Source organism: Achroia grisella, unplaced genomic scaffold, assembly GCF_030625045.1.
Source record: "Achroia grisella isolate CSIRO2021 unplaced genomic scaffold, CSIRO_AGI_Agris_v1 utg319, whole genome shotgun sequence".
Lineage (NCBI taxonomy): Eukaryota > Metazoa > Arthropoda > Insecta > Lepidoptera > Pyralidae > Achroia > Achroia grisella.
The window spans coordinates 588,282-608,499 of record NW_026712795.1 but is presented as its reverse complement, the minus strand read 5'-3'; the positions used below and the strand labels follow the sequence as shown (position 1 = coordinate 608,499).

The 20,218-nt window shown below is 32.0% G+C and overlaps 1 protein-coding gene across 1 annotated transcript in view; it reads left to right on the top strand.

The window, feature by feature from the left end:
* Positions 1-12,296: 12,296 nt before the first annotated feature.
* The window catches only part of LOC131843581 (fatty acid synthase-like), a 51,119-nt gene continuing 43,197 nt past the window's right edge, over positions 12,297-20,218 (top strand). Inside the window, exons 1-3 of the mRNA XM_059192257.1 lie at positions 12,297-12,383; positions 17,769-17,921; positions 18,385-18,577. Of these exons, the coding sequence (XP_059048240.1) occupies positions 17,769-17,921; positions 18,385-18,577 (346 nt within the window). The 5' untranslated portion in view covers positions 12,297-12,383. The remainder of the gene's footprint in view (positions 12,384-17,768; positions 17,922-18,384; positions 18,578-20,218) is intronic.

Genomic DNA, 20,218 nt, shown 5'->3' with positions numbered 1-20,218 from the left:
CAAAGCGCCATCTAGTCCTAAAAAAGTTAAGAATATCTTGGAATGAACAATGGATAAAATATAAACATAACGTACATAGAAAACATCAGGATCAAAACAAACAACTATATTTATGAATACAAATGTTTACATCGTACGAAAATAGAAACCACGACTATCGAAAGACCAGACGCTAGAAATCTAGAATCCGTAGACCTTCGAGGCCATCTTGATGTGATTTTATATTACACTTTTATAAATTCAAATTCAAAATATCTTTATTCATGTAGGTCTATTACAGACTCTTCATCACACATAATTAAATCTAAACAAAAACAATCGTCAGTTCATAATAAAAACTGACATAGAATGATTTCGAGATGAGAAAATTAGAAAACAAGAATAAAAGCTAATATGAAGCTAAACTGAATTTTTTTTTTTTTGAATGTTGTAAATATTTATAATAATACTATTTCATTTAAATTCAAATTTGGGAGAATAGAGTGACCACCAGCATATGCTATATAAAAAAAATTCAAAAAAATGCTCAAAAAAAGTCTAATCAGTGTTCGCAACCTGAACAGACCAGTCCCCACAAGCAGCACCCGTATACGAGTATGACGGATGAGCCAGCACATCATTGCATAATCTCAACCATATTAGAGGAGAGATTGCATCATCGACATCGAACCCGGCCCACCACGCCGCCACAAGTTTGAACTTTATATAAGCGAGTCATGACTGTTTCAAGATTTTTTTGGACTCCACTACGTCATTTATATTATTTACAGAATAAACTGTACCAATCACAGTTTTCACCCATTACAATATTTAAATTACAATATGTCATTACAACTAAAACCACAAACCCATCTAGCCTGGAATGTTAATAACAATATAAAAATTAAACATAACGATCCAGTTTTGTAATATTCTGTTGAAACGTAAACAAGACTAAAACTAGAAAGAATAAAAGAAAAAATATTTACTTATTACTTTTCAACAATGTTATAAAAAAATATAAAAAAAATCAAACAACAATATAATTATTATATAATATTTCAACAATATAAAAAAAAACAAACAATAAAATAAAATGTGTATATAATTAAACTTAATTTGACATGTAGATAATTAAAAATAAATATAAAATAATATTTTTACATACACATGTAGTTACTGAAATGGCTCCACTCTGCTTTATTGTATGTCCTATGTAAACATACCGCTGGTTTTCAATGGCACCAAAACGAGGAAAAAAATATATAAAAAAAACAAAACTAATAAAATATTAGTTATGCCTGATAACAATATTAGGTAATTCTACCATTACAAATATGGATTTAACACGTTGCTAATCTTAATCTTAATAATATTACAATCGCTAAAGTTTCTAAGTATGGATACATAAAACTACTGAACGGATTTTGATAAAACTTTACAGTAATATAGCTCATCAGAATAACACATAGATAGCCTATGATTTTATATTGATATTTAACGATAGCGGACATGGCTAGTGTAGTAAAAATATAAAATAGTGAATCCCAATTAATTGCAAATGTAAACCGATTGAAAAAGGCGCCTAAAACATGTATAATGTACAAATACAATCGCCATACTACGGTAAATGCAATTTATAACTGTATCGGGCAGCTCCGTTTTCGATTTTCCCCTTTCTTCTTTTGCCCGATAATTCAATTCAACTTCTTCACTATTGACAGGCAAAGGGCCTGATAATTAATGTCTTACTGTGCGAACAAGTGATTTTGTTTTTTTATTGATACTACCAGGGTTGGCAGGTGTTCGGCTATTGAACCGTTTGGTATTTTAGCAGTTTTTTCGATGTATATGTATGACAAAAATACCTTAGAATGGGCAATTCATTAATTTTCCTTATTTTTTCTCAGTAATAAACGAATTTCAAGAAAAAAAAATAATAGAATACTCGGCTACCCTCATCTTACCAATATTATAAACGTGAAAATTTGTGAATATGGATAAATGAATGCATGGATGTTTGTTACTCTTTCATGCAAAAACTACTGAACGAATTTTGATGAAACTTAACAGTAATATAGCATGAAAAAACAGATTTCATACGACACAGACACAGTTATTTGTAACATATTTGACATCAAGCAGAAGACAGGCAAGATTAATAATCAATGATACATTTATCATAAACACGTGGAAAAAACTCATCTACTACTAGTATTTGAATCAGAAATATCAATAATATCTAATAAAAAAAATCGATATAAATAAGCACTTTTGAGTAACAAATATCTTTATAGTACCGGGCAACAGGCTCATTCTTGTCATTCTTAATGTATGTGACATAAATAAAAGTAATGAGCCTTTTGTTCTTTTAAACAAGCGTTGTTATATTTTACATTTGTATAAAAACTACAAAATTATATAAAGTAACTAGCTGTCCCGAAAAACTTGGTTTTGCCTTAAAATAAAAAAAAAATTAGGGGTGGACTACCCCTAACATTTAGGGGGATGAAAAATAGATGTTGGCCGATTCTCAGACCTACTCAATACGCTCACAAAATTTCATGAGAATCGGTCAAGCCGTTTCGGAGGAGTATGGGAACAAAAACTGTGACACGAGAATTTTATATATGAGATTAACAATTTTATCTGATGTCAGTTTGCGTAAAACCAAATATTAGCATTTCATCAGTTTGTTTCTTATAGAAATTGCAAAATTAAATTTTAGCTTATAAGCGTTTATGAAGGACCATAAATTCGAAGTAAGCGCGTTGAGACGGCGACACGGCAACTCAGGGGAAAATATCGCCTTTTCAAATACGCAATGACTCTAAACACACAGAACGAGTAAAATGCCGCTTTTCAAACATAAAAATCTAAACACAATCAAACATATTTATAAAGATATTTTTTAGTATATTCATATTGATAATTTACATAAGTGTATATATACTTTTTTTAATGTTTATTATTATAATTTTGTTCTCTTATTTCCTTTCTTTTTTCTCTTATTTTACTATTTTTTAATAATACTCTCTTTCCTAAGGATGTCTGGAAGAGATTATGTTAACGATAAGACCTTCTGTATCTTCTTCTTTTTGTAATGTATTGTTATATATATATATTTATGTATTTACTTTTAATATTGATGCAATAAAGAATTATAAATAATAACACCGCTACTGCTAGTATCTCTCAATTTGCTAGAGCAAAAACAATGTGATTTCTGACACATAACTAATTGAATTATATACCGTTTTCAGATATGATTATTAGTTAAAGTGAAGGAAGTTTTTTATTAAATTTACGTAAATGGAAGGATGTTATGTATATGGAATTTTCTTAGTAAATGAAATATCATTAAAATAAAAAACCGGTTTCGACATCTTAAACTGATATTTATTTATACAATGTTATATTTAAAAAAAAATTAAGATAACACGACCTTCTTTCTAAAATCCGTCTAATTGCCATTAAAATAGACTTTTATCTATGTACAATATAGCAAAACCATAAAAATCGCTCCATCAATTTGCCGGACAGTCAAACTTTTGTCTCTATACTTCTGGCAACAATGTGTTTTTTTTTGCTGTAGTTGACCGTCCATCTAATGGCAAGTGGTAACCGTCGCCTATATAAATGAATAGTACCACGGACCTTACGTTATCATGTGATACCATTTTCGTAACTATTCCATTCATTAAGATGTATACATATGGTATAGATTAGGCAGCGAAATAATCGCTGCCTAATCTGTACCTTACAACTGAAACGAATCTTATAAAGCAAGCTTCTTGGTGACTGAAATAGGTGAGACGGAAGTACCCACGCAGTGTTCTTACTGTCTTAATCTAGTGATATATTAGTTGACTAGTATAGTATAAACTCTGCATTGTCTGGAACTATATGTAACTACATATCCAAAGTTATTTCTTTATTTATCTTCTCTTTAGTTTTTCAGGCGGCCTGTTGAAAATCGCGCGACATTTTATGCGACAACTGGGCGAATCCAAAAACGTCTACGTACCGGTTTCTTTCATTAAACGCATTTAATTAAAACGGGTTTAAGACCGTTCAGGCCTAATGTCGGCTCGGGTACGCGGGGTATTGTTAAAGTTGAATTCCAGCCTAACCTTTGGAGGCAGATTCAAATACCACGTCTTTGATGTTTTGTGTATTAATTTTACAGTAACGTGCTTCACATTATTTAAGTTTCATAATAAACGGCACATTCTTTGTTGAAAATAGGAGGTTCAACATAATGCTATGAAATTTTAGTACATACAACATGTAGCTGTATATATGTAGTAACATAAAAATTTAAAAAATACAAAAGAGTTTTAAAATCTTAAAGCAATAAGAATAAAAATAGTATATATTTAAAAACAACAACTTGATTCGATCTTACCAACTTTAAATTTTGTCTATGACATTCACTAATAATACATTCGTGGTTAGTCTTTGGTCGCGTGGTCTGTTACATTTGTCAATGGTCATAACTTACTCTATGCAATGTAAATAATGTGAGACTGTATTGTAAATTAGAGGATTAATTGTTAATTTGTAGTATAAATTTTATAGTTTTACCTAAGTGCCGTGTGACGAAAGTTAGTAATTCGTTTTATGGAAATTGCGTAAGGTTTTATAACAAACTGCCAGAGTCTGTACTCAATTTGCCAGAAAAAAATTCAAATGTGTTATAAAATATTTTCTTTGTAAAAAAGCTTATTATAAAATTTAAGAATTTATAAATGATAATAATGTTTTTGTAGAAAATATCTAACTTAAAATTCATAGCGCTGACAATGTTATCTGATTGAACAGAGATTAAGTGCGTAGCGGTTTCTATGTTGATTGTCGCATGCCTAATCCTTGTTGTTAATTAAATATAATTAAATCAATATTTATTTAAAAGAGCAACGCACAAGTTTCTTGCTTATTCTTCTTGTGATGAATCTGCATTCCGAATAAGAGGTAGAATCAAAGACATGACTATTCAAAAGTGCTTATATTAAGTTTATTTGAATAAAGATTATTTCTTGTTATTAAAATTACCATTGAGTATAATATTATCGATTAAAAAATAAGGACCATAAAAAACCATAATGTAATTTTATATCTCCATGAATGTTGCCATGTTCAATAATCAAAGGATAAAAAAACTGCTAACATTAAAGTCGTTTACGAGCATTTTATCTCAATAAAAGCATTTCGAGTCTCACAATATAACATTATCGAGAGGTGAGGGTGTATTATCGTAAATATGCGGAAGTAAGCCAGCGCGATATATTCTACTTCTCTGCGATAAAGTTTGCGACAAGTTTTATAAGTCTCTTGCAGTGTTATGATCTCCTGGTACGTATAAGATATTTAGAGTTAGCTATATCTTGTGGTTTTGACTTTTTTTTATATAAAACTGGAATGGAACAAACTGACTGTAAATGGCAACATGAAAAGCTCCGCGGACACGACGCTGTCATGTGATATTTTAGACACCATTAGAGACATATAAAATAAATAAAGAAAATCAATAATATAAAAAACATGCAGACATGGCTATATGCGCGCAGTTCCTTGCCTTTCCGTTAAAGGATAAATAGAACCAAAAAATATATATTCTAGATACCACACATGCGTTGCCATTTCAAAACCCTAGGATATCATGCCTACATACCCTGTATTTTCACTCGCATAAACGTGGCGGAATTTAAGACCAACCCAAAGAGGCCGTAGTAGAACTGAGTATATTATCGTTTTCAACATATTTGCTTTTAAATAAATTCAACGATAAAACTGTGATGGATACTTTGCTTTCCCGCCGTTTTACATTTTTAAAACAGCGCGCTGCCTATTGACAGGCGCCGTGCATTCGAAGTTCGAAATTTGATTAAAAAAATAGCGAATAATGTGGTTATGGAATAAAACTGCACTATTTGCGTTTATAACGTACGTGTGTTTTATGAACTGATTTATATATCGAAAAACAATGAGATTAGATCGAATAAATCGGAGGTTGATGGAAATAAAAATACTTTCTTCAACAATAAAATTTCCGTGTATTTTCCACCATATTTGATTCAAGAATACATATTTTCTTTTTATAACTATATGGCAACAGAATAATTATATACAGCCTAAGAATAGATCTACTTTAAGAGCAAGCGTTGAAATGGAATAATTAAATATTAATTTCGAATACAGAATTAGAATTTGTCACAGACTATCATTAAAAAAATATATAAATTTATCATTTTTAAATATTTATGCGTCATTTCTTTCTGTAAAATAACGAAACATTCGTATATCTGTATAATGGTGTACAAATGCAGATGGATTAATGTATTTACCAGAGGGTTTTAATGATGATATGGGGATTTGTTACGGCAATACCTACGAATGTGATGGATTATTAATTAAGAATAATTAAAATGTTATACCATAAATATACTAGCTTTGTTACCAGTGTCTTGTTTACACACCAGGTCACATGTAGAGCAGAGAGCGTTTATTCTTAAAAACCCAACCTTGACCCATCGGACTTTTTTTAAGTGGTAAACTATGGACGCTGGAAGTCGACTTTCGACGAAATTTTGGTCCCGATCGGTCAAGCCGTTTTAGAGAAGGATCCTTATAAAGAGTACAAATCTGATCTGTAAGATTGCTCCGCGTTTCACGTTTTCCTCAATAAAAACTTAGAAAGAAATGTTTTGTGTGTTAAAGTTTATACAGTTTTTACTACTACTTCGAGAAATAATGAGGTAAGACTTTGAACAAAGTCATCTACATAAGTTATTCGGTTTAACTATTTCAGCTTATACGTAATCTGAATATCATTTGAAGTATGGCAGTGAAATTACAGGATGAATGGATGGATTTTAATTTAAAAACCTTTTTAAATATAAATTTTGCTACATTATAAGATAATCAATTCAGTATTATATTTTAAAAACATGGGTACAAATTAGATTAACCATATTATTGCAAATATACCATCAAATACTTATAATAAATTACTTAAAAGATCCTTTCTGTCTAGTTGGCATGATAATATATTTATAATGCGTAGAATTTAACTTCAATTTTTTTAATTAAAAGTAGCCTAAGTTACTCCTTATTACATTAACTACCTGCCAAAAAAAGTCCCATCAAAATTGATCCAGCCATTTCAAAGATTAGCTGGAACAAACAAACAAACAGACAAAAATTGTAAAAAATGTTATTTTCGTGTATATACCGTATTTATATTCATATGCAATCTTATTGCGTAATTTGAAAAAATTAGTGCGTTGTTATATCAATATTATAATATAAACAGGTAGATAAAAAACAAAATTGTTACACATTCAAAAGTGCTTAAATTAAGATTTGAATAAATGATTTTCTAATTATATTTATATGTGTCGTAAAAAACGGTTATATCAATATTATAAACAGATAGAAATAATTGCATTATCAATTATTTCAAGAGTTTTCGTGCATTCAGCACCGCATATTTCGGGAAGTGTACATTTTAAAAATAATATTTCTTAAAACGCCGTTGTAGCGCCTTATATAATACATTTGAATCGTAATTGACGATTTACCTCATTGTTCCATTATTTTGGCCATAGCTCTGCATAATTATGGTAATTTAGGCAATCAACAAGCAGAGGTCACTTGGATTCTATCACCGCAGCAAACGAAAGCAACTTATTTACAAACAAAGGATATAAATACCGTAACATGTTGCCGTAAAACATAACAGGTACGTCGAAATCTAAATATCTAACATTTTGACTGTTTTTAGAATATTTTAACATTTCAAGAGAATCATGATCAATGAATCAAGATCGTGGGATGTGGCAAGAGGTCCAACGACAAAAGATTGGTTCTTAAATGATCAATGAATGGTTATAATCGCAGGACAATTCATACAGCGCCATCTAGTCCCAAGTTAAGCAGAGCTTGTTATGGTTTGGGTACTAAACTACTAGTTTAAATATATAGACACATTTTTCTTTTGTAAATACATATATATTCTAAATAGAAAACATCCACACCGATGGAAACAATCATACTCATGAATATCATGCGAATGCCATGTGAGGAATCGAACCTACGACCGCTAAATAAAAAAATGTAGTAATACTTGAGGTATGCTTTAGCATGAGGAATGCCATGTGAGGAATCGAACCTACGACTTTAATATACATTATATAAAAAAATGCAGTACTTGGGTATGTTTTAATATATGGGTATGCATAAAGAATAGATGCAAGAAATCGAACCTGCGAATATCGAATGTAAGGCGGTGTGCTAAATAAAAAAATGTAACAGTAAGTAAATGTATTGGTGGGTCCAAGTGCAGTGACGGCTTATGATCATTTTAGGAAATGTCTCTCTAAAACTTTAGCCGTAACTCGATGTTAGGCTAAATTAGACGTAAATATTTTATCAACAGGGTGCTACATAACTTATAACGGACTTGATGAAAACAGAAAGGTGTTTTTGTGAACTAAAACTTTAAATTTTCGCGACAATATGCAGTAAGGTTAAGAGAATGTGGCTCTTTATGTCTCGATATTATAAACTTTTTTGTATTAAAAAAAATGTTTTTTTTTTAGACATGATACTTAGTACTCTTCATGTCTCGACATTATAAACTTTTTTTTTTTAAACAAGACAGTTTTTTTGGAAATTATACTCGTTTAGATAAACCTGGCAGCATTGGGACCTAGTCGTTAACTATTTTAGATACACTAACTATAAATTTTAATATGTGTCTGTTTGTTTGGTATCTTTTCAAGGCGAATGAGCTGAAATAAAATCGCTTGTATCACGAAGGTGAGAGGCTATCTTTTATTTTAAATTAGACACTGAAGTTGATGATAGCACTACTTTAAATACTTTACATCGCAAGTTCGAATCTGATGAACACAAAAAAGATCATACATAAATTTTATTTCTAGCTGAAAAACCGATTTTATTTTGAAATACTGCAATGGTAATATTAAACCAAGTTTGTCTGAGAGAGGCTCACCTCTACGTTGAATTCAAATATTGAGAATATATTGACGTGCATTGGTACTTGCCTTGAAAAAATATTTTTAGCAATAAGACCGCCTTGTTGTTTTTATAATAAATTATACATATCTTCTATCTCTGCATAATACCAATAAAGCATATTTACCAGCTTCGGTGGTCTAGCGGTTTTTCAACACCGCTTTACTTCCGATGGTCGCAGGTTCGATTCCTGGCACGGTACCAACATTTGTATTCATGACTATGATTGTTTGTTTCGGCCTGGATAGATATATTATGTATGTATTCCTAAAAAAAGTATCTATGTATTTGTATCAGTTGTCTAGTACTCATAACACAAGCTATGCTTAGCTGTGGGCTAGATGGCGCTGTATGAATTGTCCACGAATATAATATTTGTAATATATTATATCTATCTAAAACTTATTTATTTAAGTAATATATTAAGTAATCTAAATATATATAACTCAAAGGTGACTGACATAGTGATCTATCAACGCATAGCCCAATCCACTAGACGGATCGGGATGAAATTAGGCATGAAGGTAGATGTTATGGCGTAGGCATCCGCTAAGAAAGGATTGTGATTAATTCAACCCCTAAGGGGATAAAATAGGGGATGAAAGTTTGTATGAAACTTTGTCAACTTTAAACCGATCGGGCTGAGATTTTGCATGCATAAAGGCATATGACGTAGGCATCCCCATAGAAAGGATTTTGATAAATTCCACCCCTAAGGGTATAAATTAACGCGAGCGAAGCCGCGGGCAAAAGCTAGTAGTTACTATAATTTCCTTTTATCCAAAACTATAACAAGTTCTGGTTAACTGCCAATAAACTATTAATTGAAAAGTGCATCGTAGTTATGAAATACGTGACGATTATACAATGAAGAGGCTTACGTGTTCCCGAGGTTTCCAGAAGATTTTAAATCAAACATGAGTTTCAATATTATATTATTGGGTGGAGTTTTGCTATGGTTGAACCATATAGCAATGGAGTAAGAATACAGATTTTTTTTATAGCACATAGGTGGCAAGCAAGCATATGGTCCATCTGATGGTAAACGGTTACCGTAGCCTATGGAGCGCGTTGCCGACCCTTAAGAAACCGTAATAGAATAGAATAGAATAGAAATAATCTTTATTCAAATAAACTTAATATAAGCACTTTTGAAAAGTCAAGTTTTTTGATTGTAAGCCCATCGTGATAACTTAGCCAGGAGTATATCATGATGATTTCAGGCGAAACTGCGTAGAGGTCAACTTTTAAATAAATATTGAATGGGGTCAATATTTAATATAACAACAAGGCTTCCCCGCAAAAATGTGACATTATGGGGCCATTCATACATTATGCCACACTAGCTATGCCTGCGGATTCAACCGCATGAAATTTATAGACTACGTATTGTTATTCTGATGTATAAGCTATATTATATCTTAATTAAAATCCATTTATTAGTTTCTGCGTAAAAGAGTAACAAACATTCATTCATAAGTATGTCTCTCGATAAACTTCGACGTTTGTAATATTAGTAAATCTTTAAGTGTACCAGTAAAGAAGATGTTAAAGTGAGACATTGTAGGACAAGGGTGGGAGAAGGGGGAAGTTATGTAACATTACTTCTGAAGGCAAATTTTTTACCAAATTATAATTCTGATTGATGTCATTTAAAAATGTTAAAAAAATACTTATTGTGAATTTGTAATACGTCTGTATTGGTTTTGCTATTATTAATTTATATTTATGTACTTAAATACTTACTATATTGTGAAACTGTTTTATGCCAAATACAATAAAACAAAAATTCCAATTTAATTTTATTTGACTCGAGGCTTTATATATCCTTGACATTTTTAATGAAATTAAACATTTCATTGTTGAGATTTAGTTTTATATATTTTTCATTTAATTTGCTTATACTTAATCAAAAAATGTTTCTTAAAATGTAACGTTACAAAAAAAGCTTCTACTAACCTTGTTTATCTGTGGATGAGCCTTAATAATGGTATAAAAATACAAAATTTTATGAAAAGCAATCTCTGCGTTACTAGTAATCTTATTGATTTTTATAAGACTCGAAATATATACCTAACATTTTTAAATGACATCAATCAGAATTATAATTTGGTAAAAATTTGCCTTCAGAAGTAATGTTACATAACTTCCCCCTTCTCCCACCCTTGTCCTACAATGTCTCACTTTAACATCTTCTTTACTGGCCCTTAAAGTCTTACTAATATTACAAACGCGGAAGTTTATAAGTCCATACTTATGAATGAATGTTTGTTACTCTTTTACGCAGAAACTAATAAATGGATTTTAATTACACTTTACAGTAATATAGCTTATACATCAGAATAACAATACGTAGTCTATAAATTTCATGCGGTTGAATCCGCAGGCACAGCTAGTGTGGCATAATGTATGAATAGCCCCATAATGTCACATTTTTGCGGGGAAGGGGATTGTTAGTTATATGGACTATTGACCCCATTGCTAGCAATGTACCATGTCAAGTTGACCTCTACGCAGTTCCGCCTGAAATCATCATGATATACTCCTGGCTAAGTTATCACGATGGGCTTACTGACTGTATTCATCTTATCATCCTCCACTGGGTCCCCGCCAGCATAAACTGTTACCGGTGCACCATTTATTTATCATATATGACAAAATGACACACTTCTCCATGCTTATTTTTTATTATAAATGAGTTTGCGCGTAATCTCATTTCATCTGGTGGAAAACGATCGCAAGACCTAGGATGACGTTTAGGTCCAGGTCCAGAAGAAATCTATTCACCATACTTATAGACTTGAACAATCCAGACTTGTATTTCTCCGGGAACACGAAAGCTGGAAATGTATTCCACTCTTTAGCAGTGCGTATTAGAAAACGACACTAACAGTTCAGTGCGGATATGTGGAATTTCCACGACATAGTAGAATAGAAAATCATTTATTCAAATAAAATTAATTTAAGTACTTTAGAATAGTTATAAGAACTTTTTTTAATCTACCGCTCATTCGGAAAGCTGTCTCATCGCAAGAACGAGCGAGAAATTTGTGTGTTGCTCTTTTAAATAATCCTTGTGAGGTCACATTTTTCAAGTCAAAACGTCTGAATACAAACATAAGGATGGAGTACTAGTGATCGCCGTATAGTTGAATGATAGAACGTACTCTCCTTAAAGTTTAACGTCAGATAAGAATGGTCCCAAATGGAGCAGCCTGTATATATATTTTTTTTATTTAACCGTTTTATAAACATGGTACATGGCATCGGTCGTACAGAAACGCAGTGGGTACACGCCGGTGTCCACGGCCGTTTCGATCCCAGCCCACTCGTACACCAAGTTCATTTACACAAAACTCAAGGTAAGCTGTTCTAAGTATTTTACGGCGGTGTCGGGTTAATAATTAACCTCTAAAAATAATTTTGGAGGTAAACGAATATTACTTTCTCTTGATTAATATTAAAATTTATAATTTAATATAGTAACTTTACATTTTAATTAAGGAATAGGTATTCCCAGGACTTGCGTTATATTCGTTAGTATAAGAGAGCGCAAGATCTTACTAGTGCGCCGTGGAATTCGTTAAGAATAAACTTATTATAAAATTCTCGTGTCTCAGTGTTAGTTGCCGTACTTCTCCGAATATATTTTAATGAAGATTTATATGTATTCTCCGAAGGTCTCAGAATAGGTTGTATTCTGTTTTCATACCTCTATAAGTTATAAGGGTAAACCCCACACCTAATTCTTTTTGTGTCAAAAATTTCAATTTTATATATCTACATACTATGATAATTACATTAAGAATACATACAACCATAAGTTTTCAAACTTCTACCATAACTCCTATTTTAATAGCGATATTAATTAATACGACTAAACAACGTTTGCCGGGTCAGCAAGTAGTTTGTAACTTTTTTGTTTGTATACCGATTGCAATAAAACAAATATGAAATATTGAGCAAGGTTAAGTTAATTACCATAATATATTAGTGAAAACAGAACAAACATACAAAAATTACAACAATCGTTGTTTCGGGTTCTATTAAGTTGATTGAGTCTCTCAATAGTAGATTTTCTCTTATATCTTCCATCAGTTACATCTCTAATAGATGTCTAGTCGTAACAATAATGTTTTATGTTTTTATTGGAATCAATTGAAATGAAACAAACATTAAATGTTACAAGAAGCCTGTTCTAATATATCAATAACCGGATTCAAATCGGTTAAGTCTTTTTTTGAGACAAACGTCTTTTTGTCGAATGCCACCGCTGTTGGCCGCAGCTGGACTATATAACTTCACTGGACGATAAGGGGCGAGTGCAGATGACACTCCAAACCCGCGGAAGGACTTATGGAGCGGCTGAAGGTCAAGTCCTGCCTAGGAGGAATAACGTACACACATAAATATAGAAATATGCAAAATTCTAAAATATTTTTTTGACAAAATTAGTAACTTTTTTATAAATATATGTAATGCTCTTTTACAATCTAATTAAAACTACATATCAGTACGTACCTACAATATGGACTATATAACTTCACTGGACGATAAGGGGCGAGTGCAGATGACACTCCAAACCCGCGGAAAGACTTATAGAGCGACTGAAGGTCAATTCCTGCTTGGGAGGAATAACGTACACACGTAAATATAGAAATACGCAAAATTCTAAAATATTTTTTTGACAAAATTAATAACTTTTTTATAAATATATGTAATGCTCTTTTACAAACTACATATCAGTACGTACAATACTTCTGCTATGCTAAATAACGTGTAATGAAGGGTTGAAAGGTTTGCGGTGATGCCTAGCTTCAAAGACTTGCTGACAAGAGACAGAAGCGCCAACTAGGCGGCTCAGTACCGACTACTGCCAATAATTTCTATGTCGAGCCTGTGGTAGGCCATGCCGCTCTCGTATCGGTTTATACAGCCACGAAAAAAGCTGTTCATGGACCATTACGACATAAATCGTCTATAACAGACGCATAGGCCATTATTATTATAGTTTTATAATTAAATAATAATACAATACAATAACAACTAATGAAAATTTGTGCAGAAGAATTTGTTCAAACTTTCAGTACTTATTTCACCCCTTCCAGATGATTACTTTATGTCATCATCATCATCATCATCACAGCAGACGTCCACTGCTGGACATAGGCCTCCCCCAAAGATCTACATTTATATAGTTTTGTTTAATTCTGCTACGATTAGCATGTGTTAACAACAAATATTCATTCAGAATACCTGACCACCGCTACTGGTAGTATTTCTAATTTATTTATTGATGACCAAAGTCCAACTGTTATTGAGTCTACACCCATATTGCGACACATGTTTTACCTCTAAATGGGGCATCATGAATCATTGAATAGAGCTCGGATATAGCTTGGAAGCCTAGTGTTTTCTGTTCGACCATCAAACCATGATTATATCAGATTATTTTTTGTGATAAAATAAATTCTATACTTCGTGATACAATCTGTCTTCATGTCAAATTTCATAATGATATCTACAAGAATTTAGTCGTGACAAAAAAACAGATAGACATACCTTATTTTATAATATTGGTCCGGATAATAAGGATCCTTGTATTAAATACTCGTATGCCGAGATTTTCTTGCGAGACTACAGCATGTGGTTTTTCAAGAAGGGTATATTAAAGTTTCTTAAGGATGAACAACGCGCACGTGACAGCAAACCGCTGGTGTTTCGGGAGCCCATAGGTTGTGATTCACCACTAAATGACTTGTTTGCCACCACCCTGGTAAAAAAATGAATACTTTAGTGTCACATAGTTTTGAATATAGATTGATATTTTAAATATTCTTTATTGCACTTAAATTAATTTGTAAGTATATTAATTACAGCTAATGTTAACAAAGGAGGACTTATCTCTAAATGAGATGTCTTCCAGTCAACCCAATAGAGCGTGGCATAGGAAGTGTTGAGTGGGTTAAAATGTGCAAAAAATATTTTTTATAAAAATGTCAAAAATAATTTAAGAATATATAAAATTTGGCTACCACGGTGATCGCCTGTTTAATACACAGATTTGCATCCGATGGTCGCGGTTTGTTTCCTCGTACGACGCAAACATTTGCGTTCAAGAGTATGATTTTTTGTATTAGTCTGAGTGTTGTCTATGTTGTATTTTTTATATATACTACGACAGTGGCATTCAAACATACATCCCATCTGATGGGTATATATTTACAAAAAGAAATGTGCTTATTGCTTAAAAGAATTAAAAAAATGTTTCGATCACGTCTGCTTTCATACGTAAAGTTCAATCCATTCGTTTCGGAGCTACGATGCCCCGGACGGATACACACGTCAAACATTGCGTCAGGGTCGCAAGGGTTAAAAACCAGAATTCAGTAACGAATAAATTATAATAACATCCAATCAACAATAATCTACGATCTATTGTAAAAAGAATAAAGTGAGAGATATTTACAATATCTTTTATTTTTTCTGAATTTCATAATTATGTAAATTAATAGTTATATACATATTTATAAAATCAAATGTATTAAGTTTTTTTTTAGTTCATTTTATAAATTCAATATATCTTCATTCCTGTAGGTCTATTACAGACTCTTATGATATGTCAAATGTCTAATTCTATAAATCAATAGATATATATGTATCTCATAGGCACTTACTAGTATTTTAATAGTATTTGTCAAACATAAATTAATGCGAATAATAGTTAATATACCGTATGTATATATTATATATCATTTAAAAGTAGGATTTTCTGTATGTCAATGTCATCACAGAAGACCGAAAAACTAGCAGATACCTCGGATAAAGAATTAGTTTAGCCATTCAAAGCTGGAACGCTGCCAGTATCTTCGGAACCTTGCCTAAAGGGACTCCTTTTAATAATATATTTTAGTTATTATATAATTTTTTAAGGTTGTATAATTAAGTTATGTATAAACAATGTTACGATTGAGTGCTTAAATATAATTTATATTTATTTATATAAATATTCTAAATTTACTTATTATTATAAATTGTCATTTAAATGACATAAATTAATAGTTATATATTTATTGTTATTTATTCATATTCTCATAGGCACTTACTAGTATTTTAATAGTATAAATTAATGCGATTAATAGTTAATATACCGTTCAGTAAAGGTCAATCCCTGACATTCCAATTGAATTCAAAGTGTTTTGTTATTGTAATGAATTCATTTCATTCCGTAGCCTAAACGATCGTTCAACTGGAATTTTTAATTTTGTTTTATTTATCAGTGTTATCTATGTATATATTAGGTATAGGAAACAATGAATAAAATTTAAAAAAAACTTATTTGGTTGTATAGGGCATAGTTTAATATTAAAAAAAAAATGTACTAACAACTTAGACAAAGAACATTTCACATACAGTCTTGTATTATATTCTTTTTGAACACACTTGCTCGTTGTGTGGATCTAATTTTACCAGTTTTCGATATATAAACAGGTCATAAAATACGCGTGCGTTATAAACGCAAATAGTGAAGTTATATTCCATAAACGCAGTTTTATGCTTTTTTTTATCTAATTTCGAACTAATCACAATCCGTAAACAGCGCAATGATTTAAAAAATAAAACGATGAGGAAGCAACAGTGCGAATCACAGTTTTATGGTTGAGTTTATTTAAAATAAAAAAAAATCTGTTTACATTATACTACTCATCTGCCGCCTATCAAGATGTTTCGTCGTCTTCAACAATTACCGTAATCCAAAATATCCAAAACAATGACATTATTAATAATAATAACATTGAGCAGCAAAACGAAAACTGTCATGTAACATGTTTACATTATTATGTTAATTCTAAATTTAAATGAACAAAATTAAAAATATTAATTGGAGAAAAATATTTTGGCGCGCAAATTTGAATTTTGTTATTCTAAATTTATTGGAGTGGACATATTCAATTAGACCGTTACTAGTAACAAAATATTATTTTTCTATGAATCTGTGTAACCAATTAATTTTCAGCATGGCCTATGTGCAAGCAAAAGTTTCATTTTAACGTTATATATAAATCATCACATTTTTTGTGTGAAACTGATCAATTCTTTTTAAAACGATTATAGATTCATTACAGGTAAAATTTTCATTAGGGCTGTGCCAACTTTTATAAAACGAAGTGTTAATTGCTCTGCAGTTTTATATATTTTTTTTTTGGTTGATAATGGAATGGTGCATCCGCCTGCGCTGACGGTTTACGCTGGCGGGGCACCAGTGGACGATGATAAGATAATCATGAGGATAGGTCAGTCAACCCGTCGGCAAATTCACGAGGAATTTATCACGATGGTCCATTGCTAGCAATTTTGCCAAGCTGAAGAGAAAACACCACAACACATTCTATGTAGTTGTAGCCCACTCATGCATAAACGACATGCTTTGGAAAGTATACACTATATCCTGAGGAGATAAAAACCATCGCTTTCAAGGATATCCTTCAATTCTTGTCCCTGACGGGTCTAGGTTGCGAACTTTGAAAAAGGGCGAGCACAATAGATCTATGTAGGTCGTAGTGCTACAGGACATTGCATCTGACAATAGCCCAAAAACAATAAAAAAATGGAACTATAACTCCACATTAAGATGAATCAAGAATCCTCTTCTCTGATGATTCACATCGATAGTATTATTATATATATTTTTATAAATAAAGAAGTATATAGAAGTGTTTTTACCTTTTATCTACTTTGTTTTCTAGATGGCGCCTACTTACGTCGCTGAGGATAGACTAACATCAGGACACCGGCTGTCCCACCCACCCCCCGGGGAGGAGGTCTGCATCACCGGGCTAGCCGGATACTTCCCTGATTCCGACTCTGTGATGCATTTGCAGGAGAATCTCTTCAATAAGGTACTTATTCACTAACATTATCCTAAATTAGTCGTAATAGCTTTTTTTATAGAAACACAATCGACATGCTGCTACTCAGCATGGTTACAATTAAATTATTGTAGTGAATTCAATTTTTTTAAATAAAGTAAATTTATTTTTTAGGTAAAGTAATTTCTTAAATGCTGAAAAAATTTGTATTAACCTTATTTTTAAAGCTCATTAATTAAAAACAAATAATCTTTTTACCTTCAATACAATCTTAATATAGTTTGTTATCGGTGTTTTCATACTAACAATTTCAGTCAGATAAAACACACTAAGTTTCTTGGTGTTTGACAAATTCGAAATTAAGAACTTTAGGTTCTATAAGGTTTACCACCATTACGGTGGTAAACCACTCAATTACTAGATTAGATTAAAGTTCCGATGTTATAAAAGATAACTATAAATAATGAATACGTCATTCCAATGACGTCATCAGGTAGATTTGATCACGGACGACAATCGGCGTTGGAACCTGACCCATCCTGAAATTCCTCAACGTACCGGCAAGATCAACAATGTGAACAAGTTTGATGCCTCGTTCTTTGGAGTTCACTACAAGCAGGCCCACACGATGGACCCGATGTGCAGAATTCTTCTTGAGAAGGCATACGAAGCTGTTATTGATGCCGGTAAGTTTTTACACTATATTTTTTCCCAGAAGTAGACTTTAAAAAGTCGTCTAAGTGGGTACTTCAGTCTCACCTATTTTAGCGTTTGTAATCGAACTATTATAATGGCCGCAGCTGACCTTAACATCTTCGCCGAACGATAGGGGCCAAGTACAAGTTATACTCCAAACACGCGGAAGGACTTATGGAGCGGCTGAAGGCCAACTCCTACCTGACGGATACGACTTTAGTCTGAGAGGGCACCGCTAGGGTTTGAACTTCGTATTTAGACCGTCGTATCCTTATTTCAGTAATCAAGCAGCTTGCTTTATAAATTGTGTTATGGTTATAGGGTTTAGGTACATTAGGCCTTGAAATTACTAAATAAGATGCAATCTTAGCCATCTTATTGACATTTTAGCTCTATAGAATGACAACGCATGAGTGGTGTCGCGAGTCTCACATGTTAATGTCCTTACTGTTATTCATGTAACTGTATACAGAAAACAATTAACGCTACCTTCACGTGAGACCTAATCTTGTTTATCGTCCCAGCCAGTAAGAAAATCTATTTTGTTCTTTATAATTAAATTAAAGATAAATAAGTATTTTTAATTAATTGAATATTCAACATTTTAGTGTAATTTACTATCGTCATACATTATGCATTGGCGACACATTAAGTCATGACTAATTAAGTACCTATTTTAATGCTCGCACAATCGAAACTTCCGATTTGATTTTGATTCTATTCAAAGTCCAAATGAAAATAATCTATTCATATAAGACATTTTTGTTTTAAATTCATCATCATCATTATTATCATCAGTCCACTGCTGCACATTGGCTTCTCACAAGGCACGATCTTTAGCCCTTCTCGTTCAGATATAACCCGCAAGCCCACATATGTCGTCACTTCACCCAGCTGTGGGGCATCCTAAGCTACGTTTCCCAATTCGCTGTCTCCACTTTAGATCTCTCTAGAATACGTATTATTCAGAACTTTATATCACTATTCCTACCGTCCATTAGTTGTAATCTCTACTAGAATGTGAATATGTATATGAAATGTGACGAAAAGTTACCACGTAGGTATGTTTGTAAACTATAACGTGCCGCTTACTAATTTCTCAGTTTGCTTTATGGTGGACTGGTACACGCTCTTAGGTGTTAAGTTCGCCATATATTGTATTTGGGCATTAAAGTTTTAAATAAATAATATAGTTTTCAACCCAATACAAATTTGTATTCTTCATAGAAACGTAATGAAAGGCAGTTCAACAGTCCATTTTGTTTGTTATCAGTTTTCCATCACCGGATATTAGTCAAAAATGTAACAGAAATGAGCCCGACTTTTTAAAATTCTCAGTAAATTCTGACCTTTTGTTGTAAGCCCGGGTAGTTAATCTCCAGGCCACAACGCTCTCAAAAATCCAATATTTGCTATAAACACGTGGGCAGCTACTGTTAAAAATGGAAAAGGTAATTCACTTAAAATATAGCTCCGTTTTGCTTTTACCCGTCCGTTTAATGAACGCCATCGATATAATTTCGATCAAAATTCCTTCTGTTACACCGTCACTGACAGTTTCAATATCTGTAACTTTTAAATGATCTAGGTATTTGAAGTGATTACTTTTTATTTTCATTTTCCTGTATTAT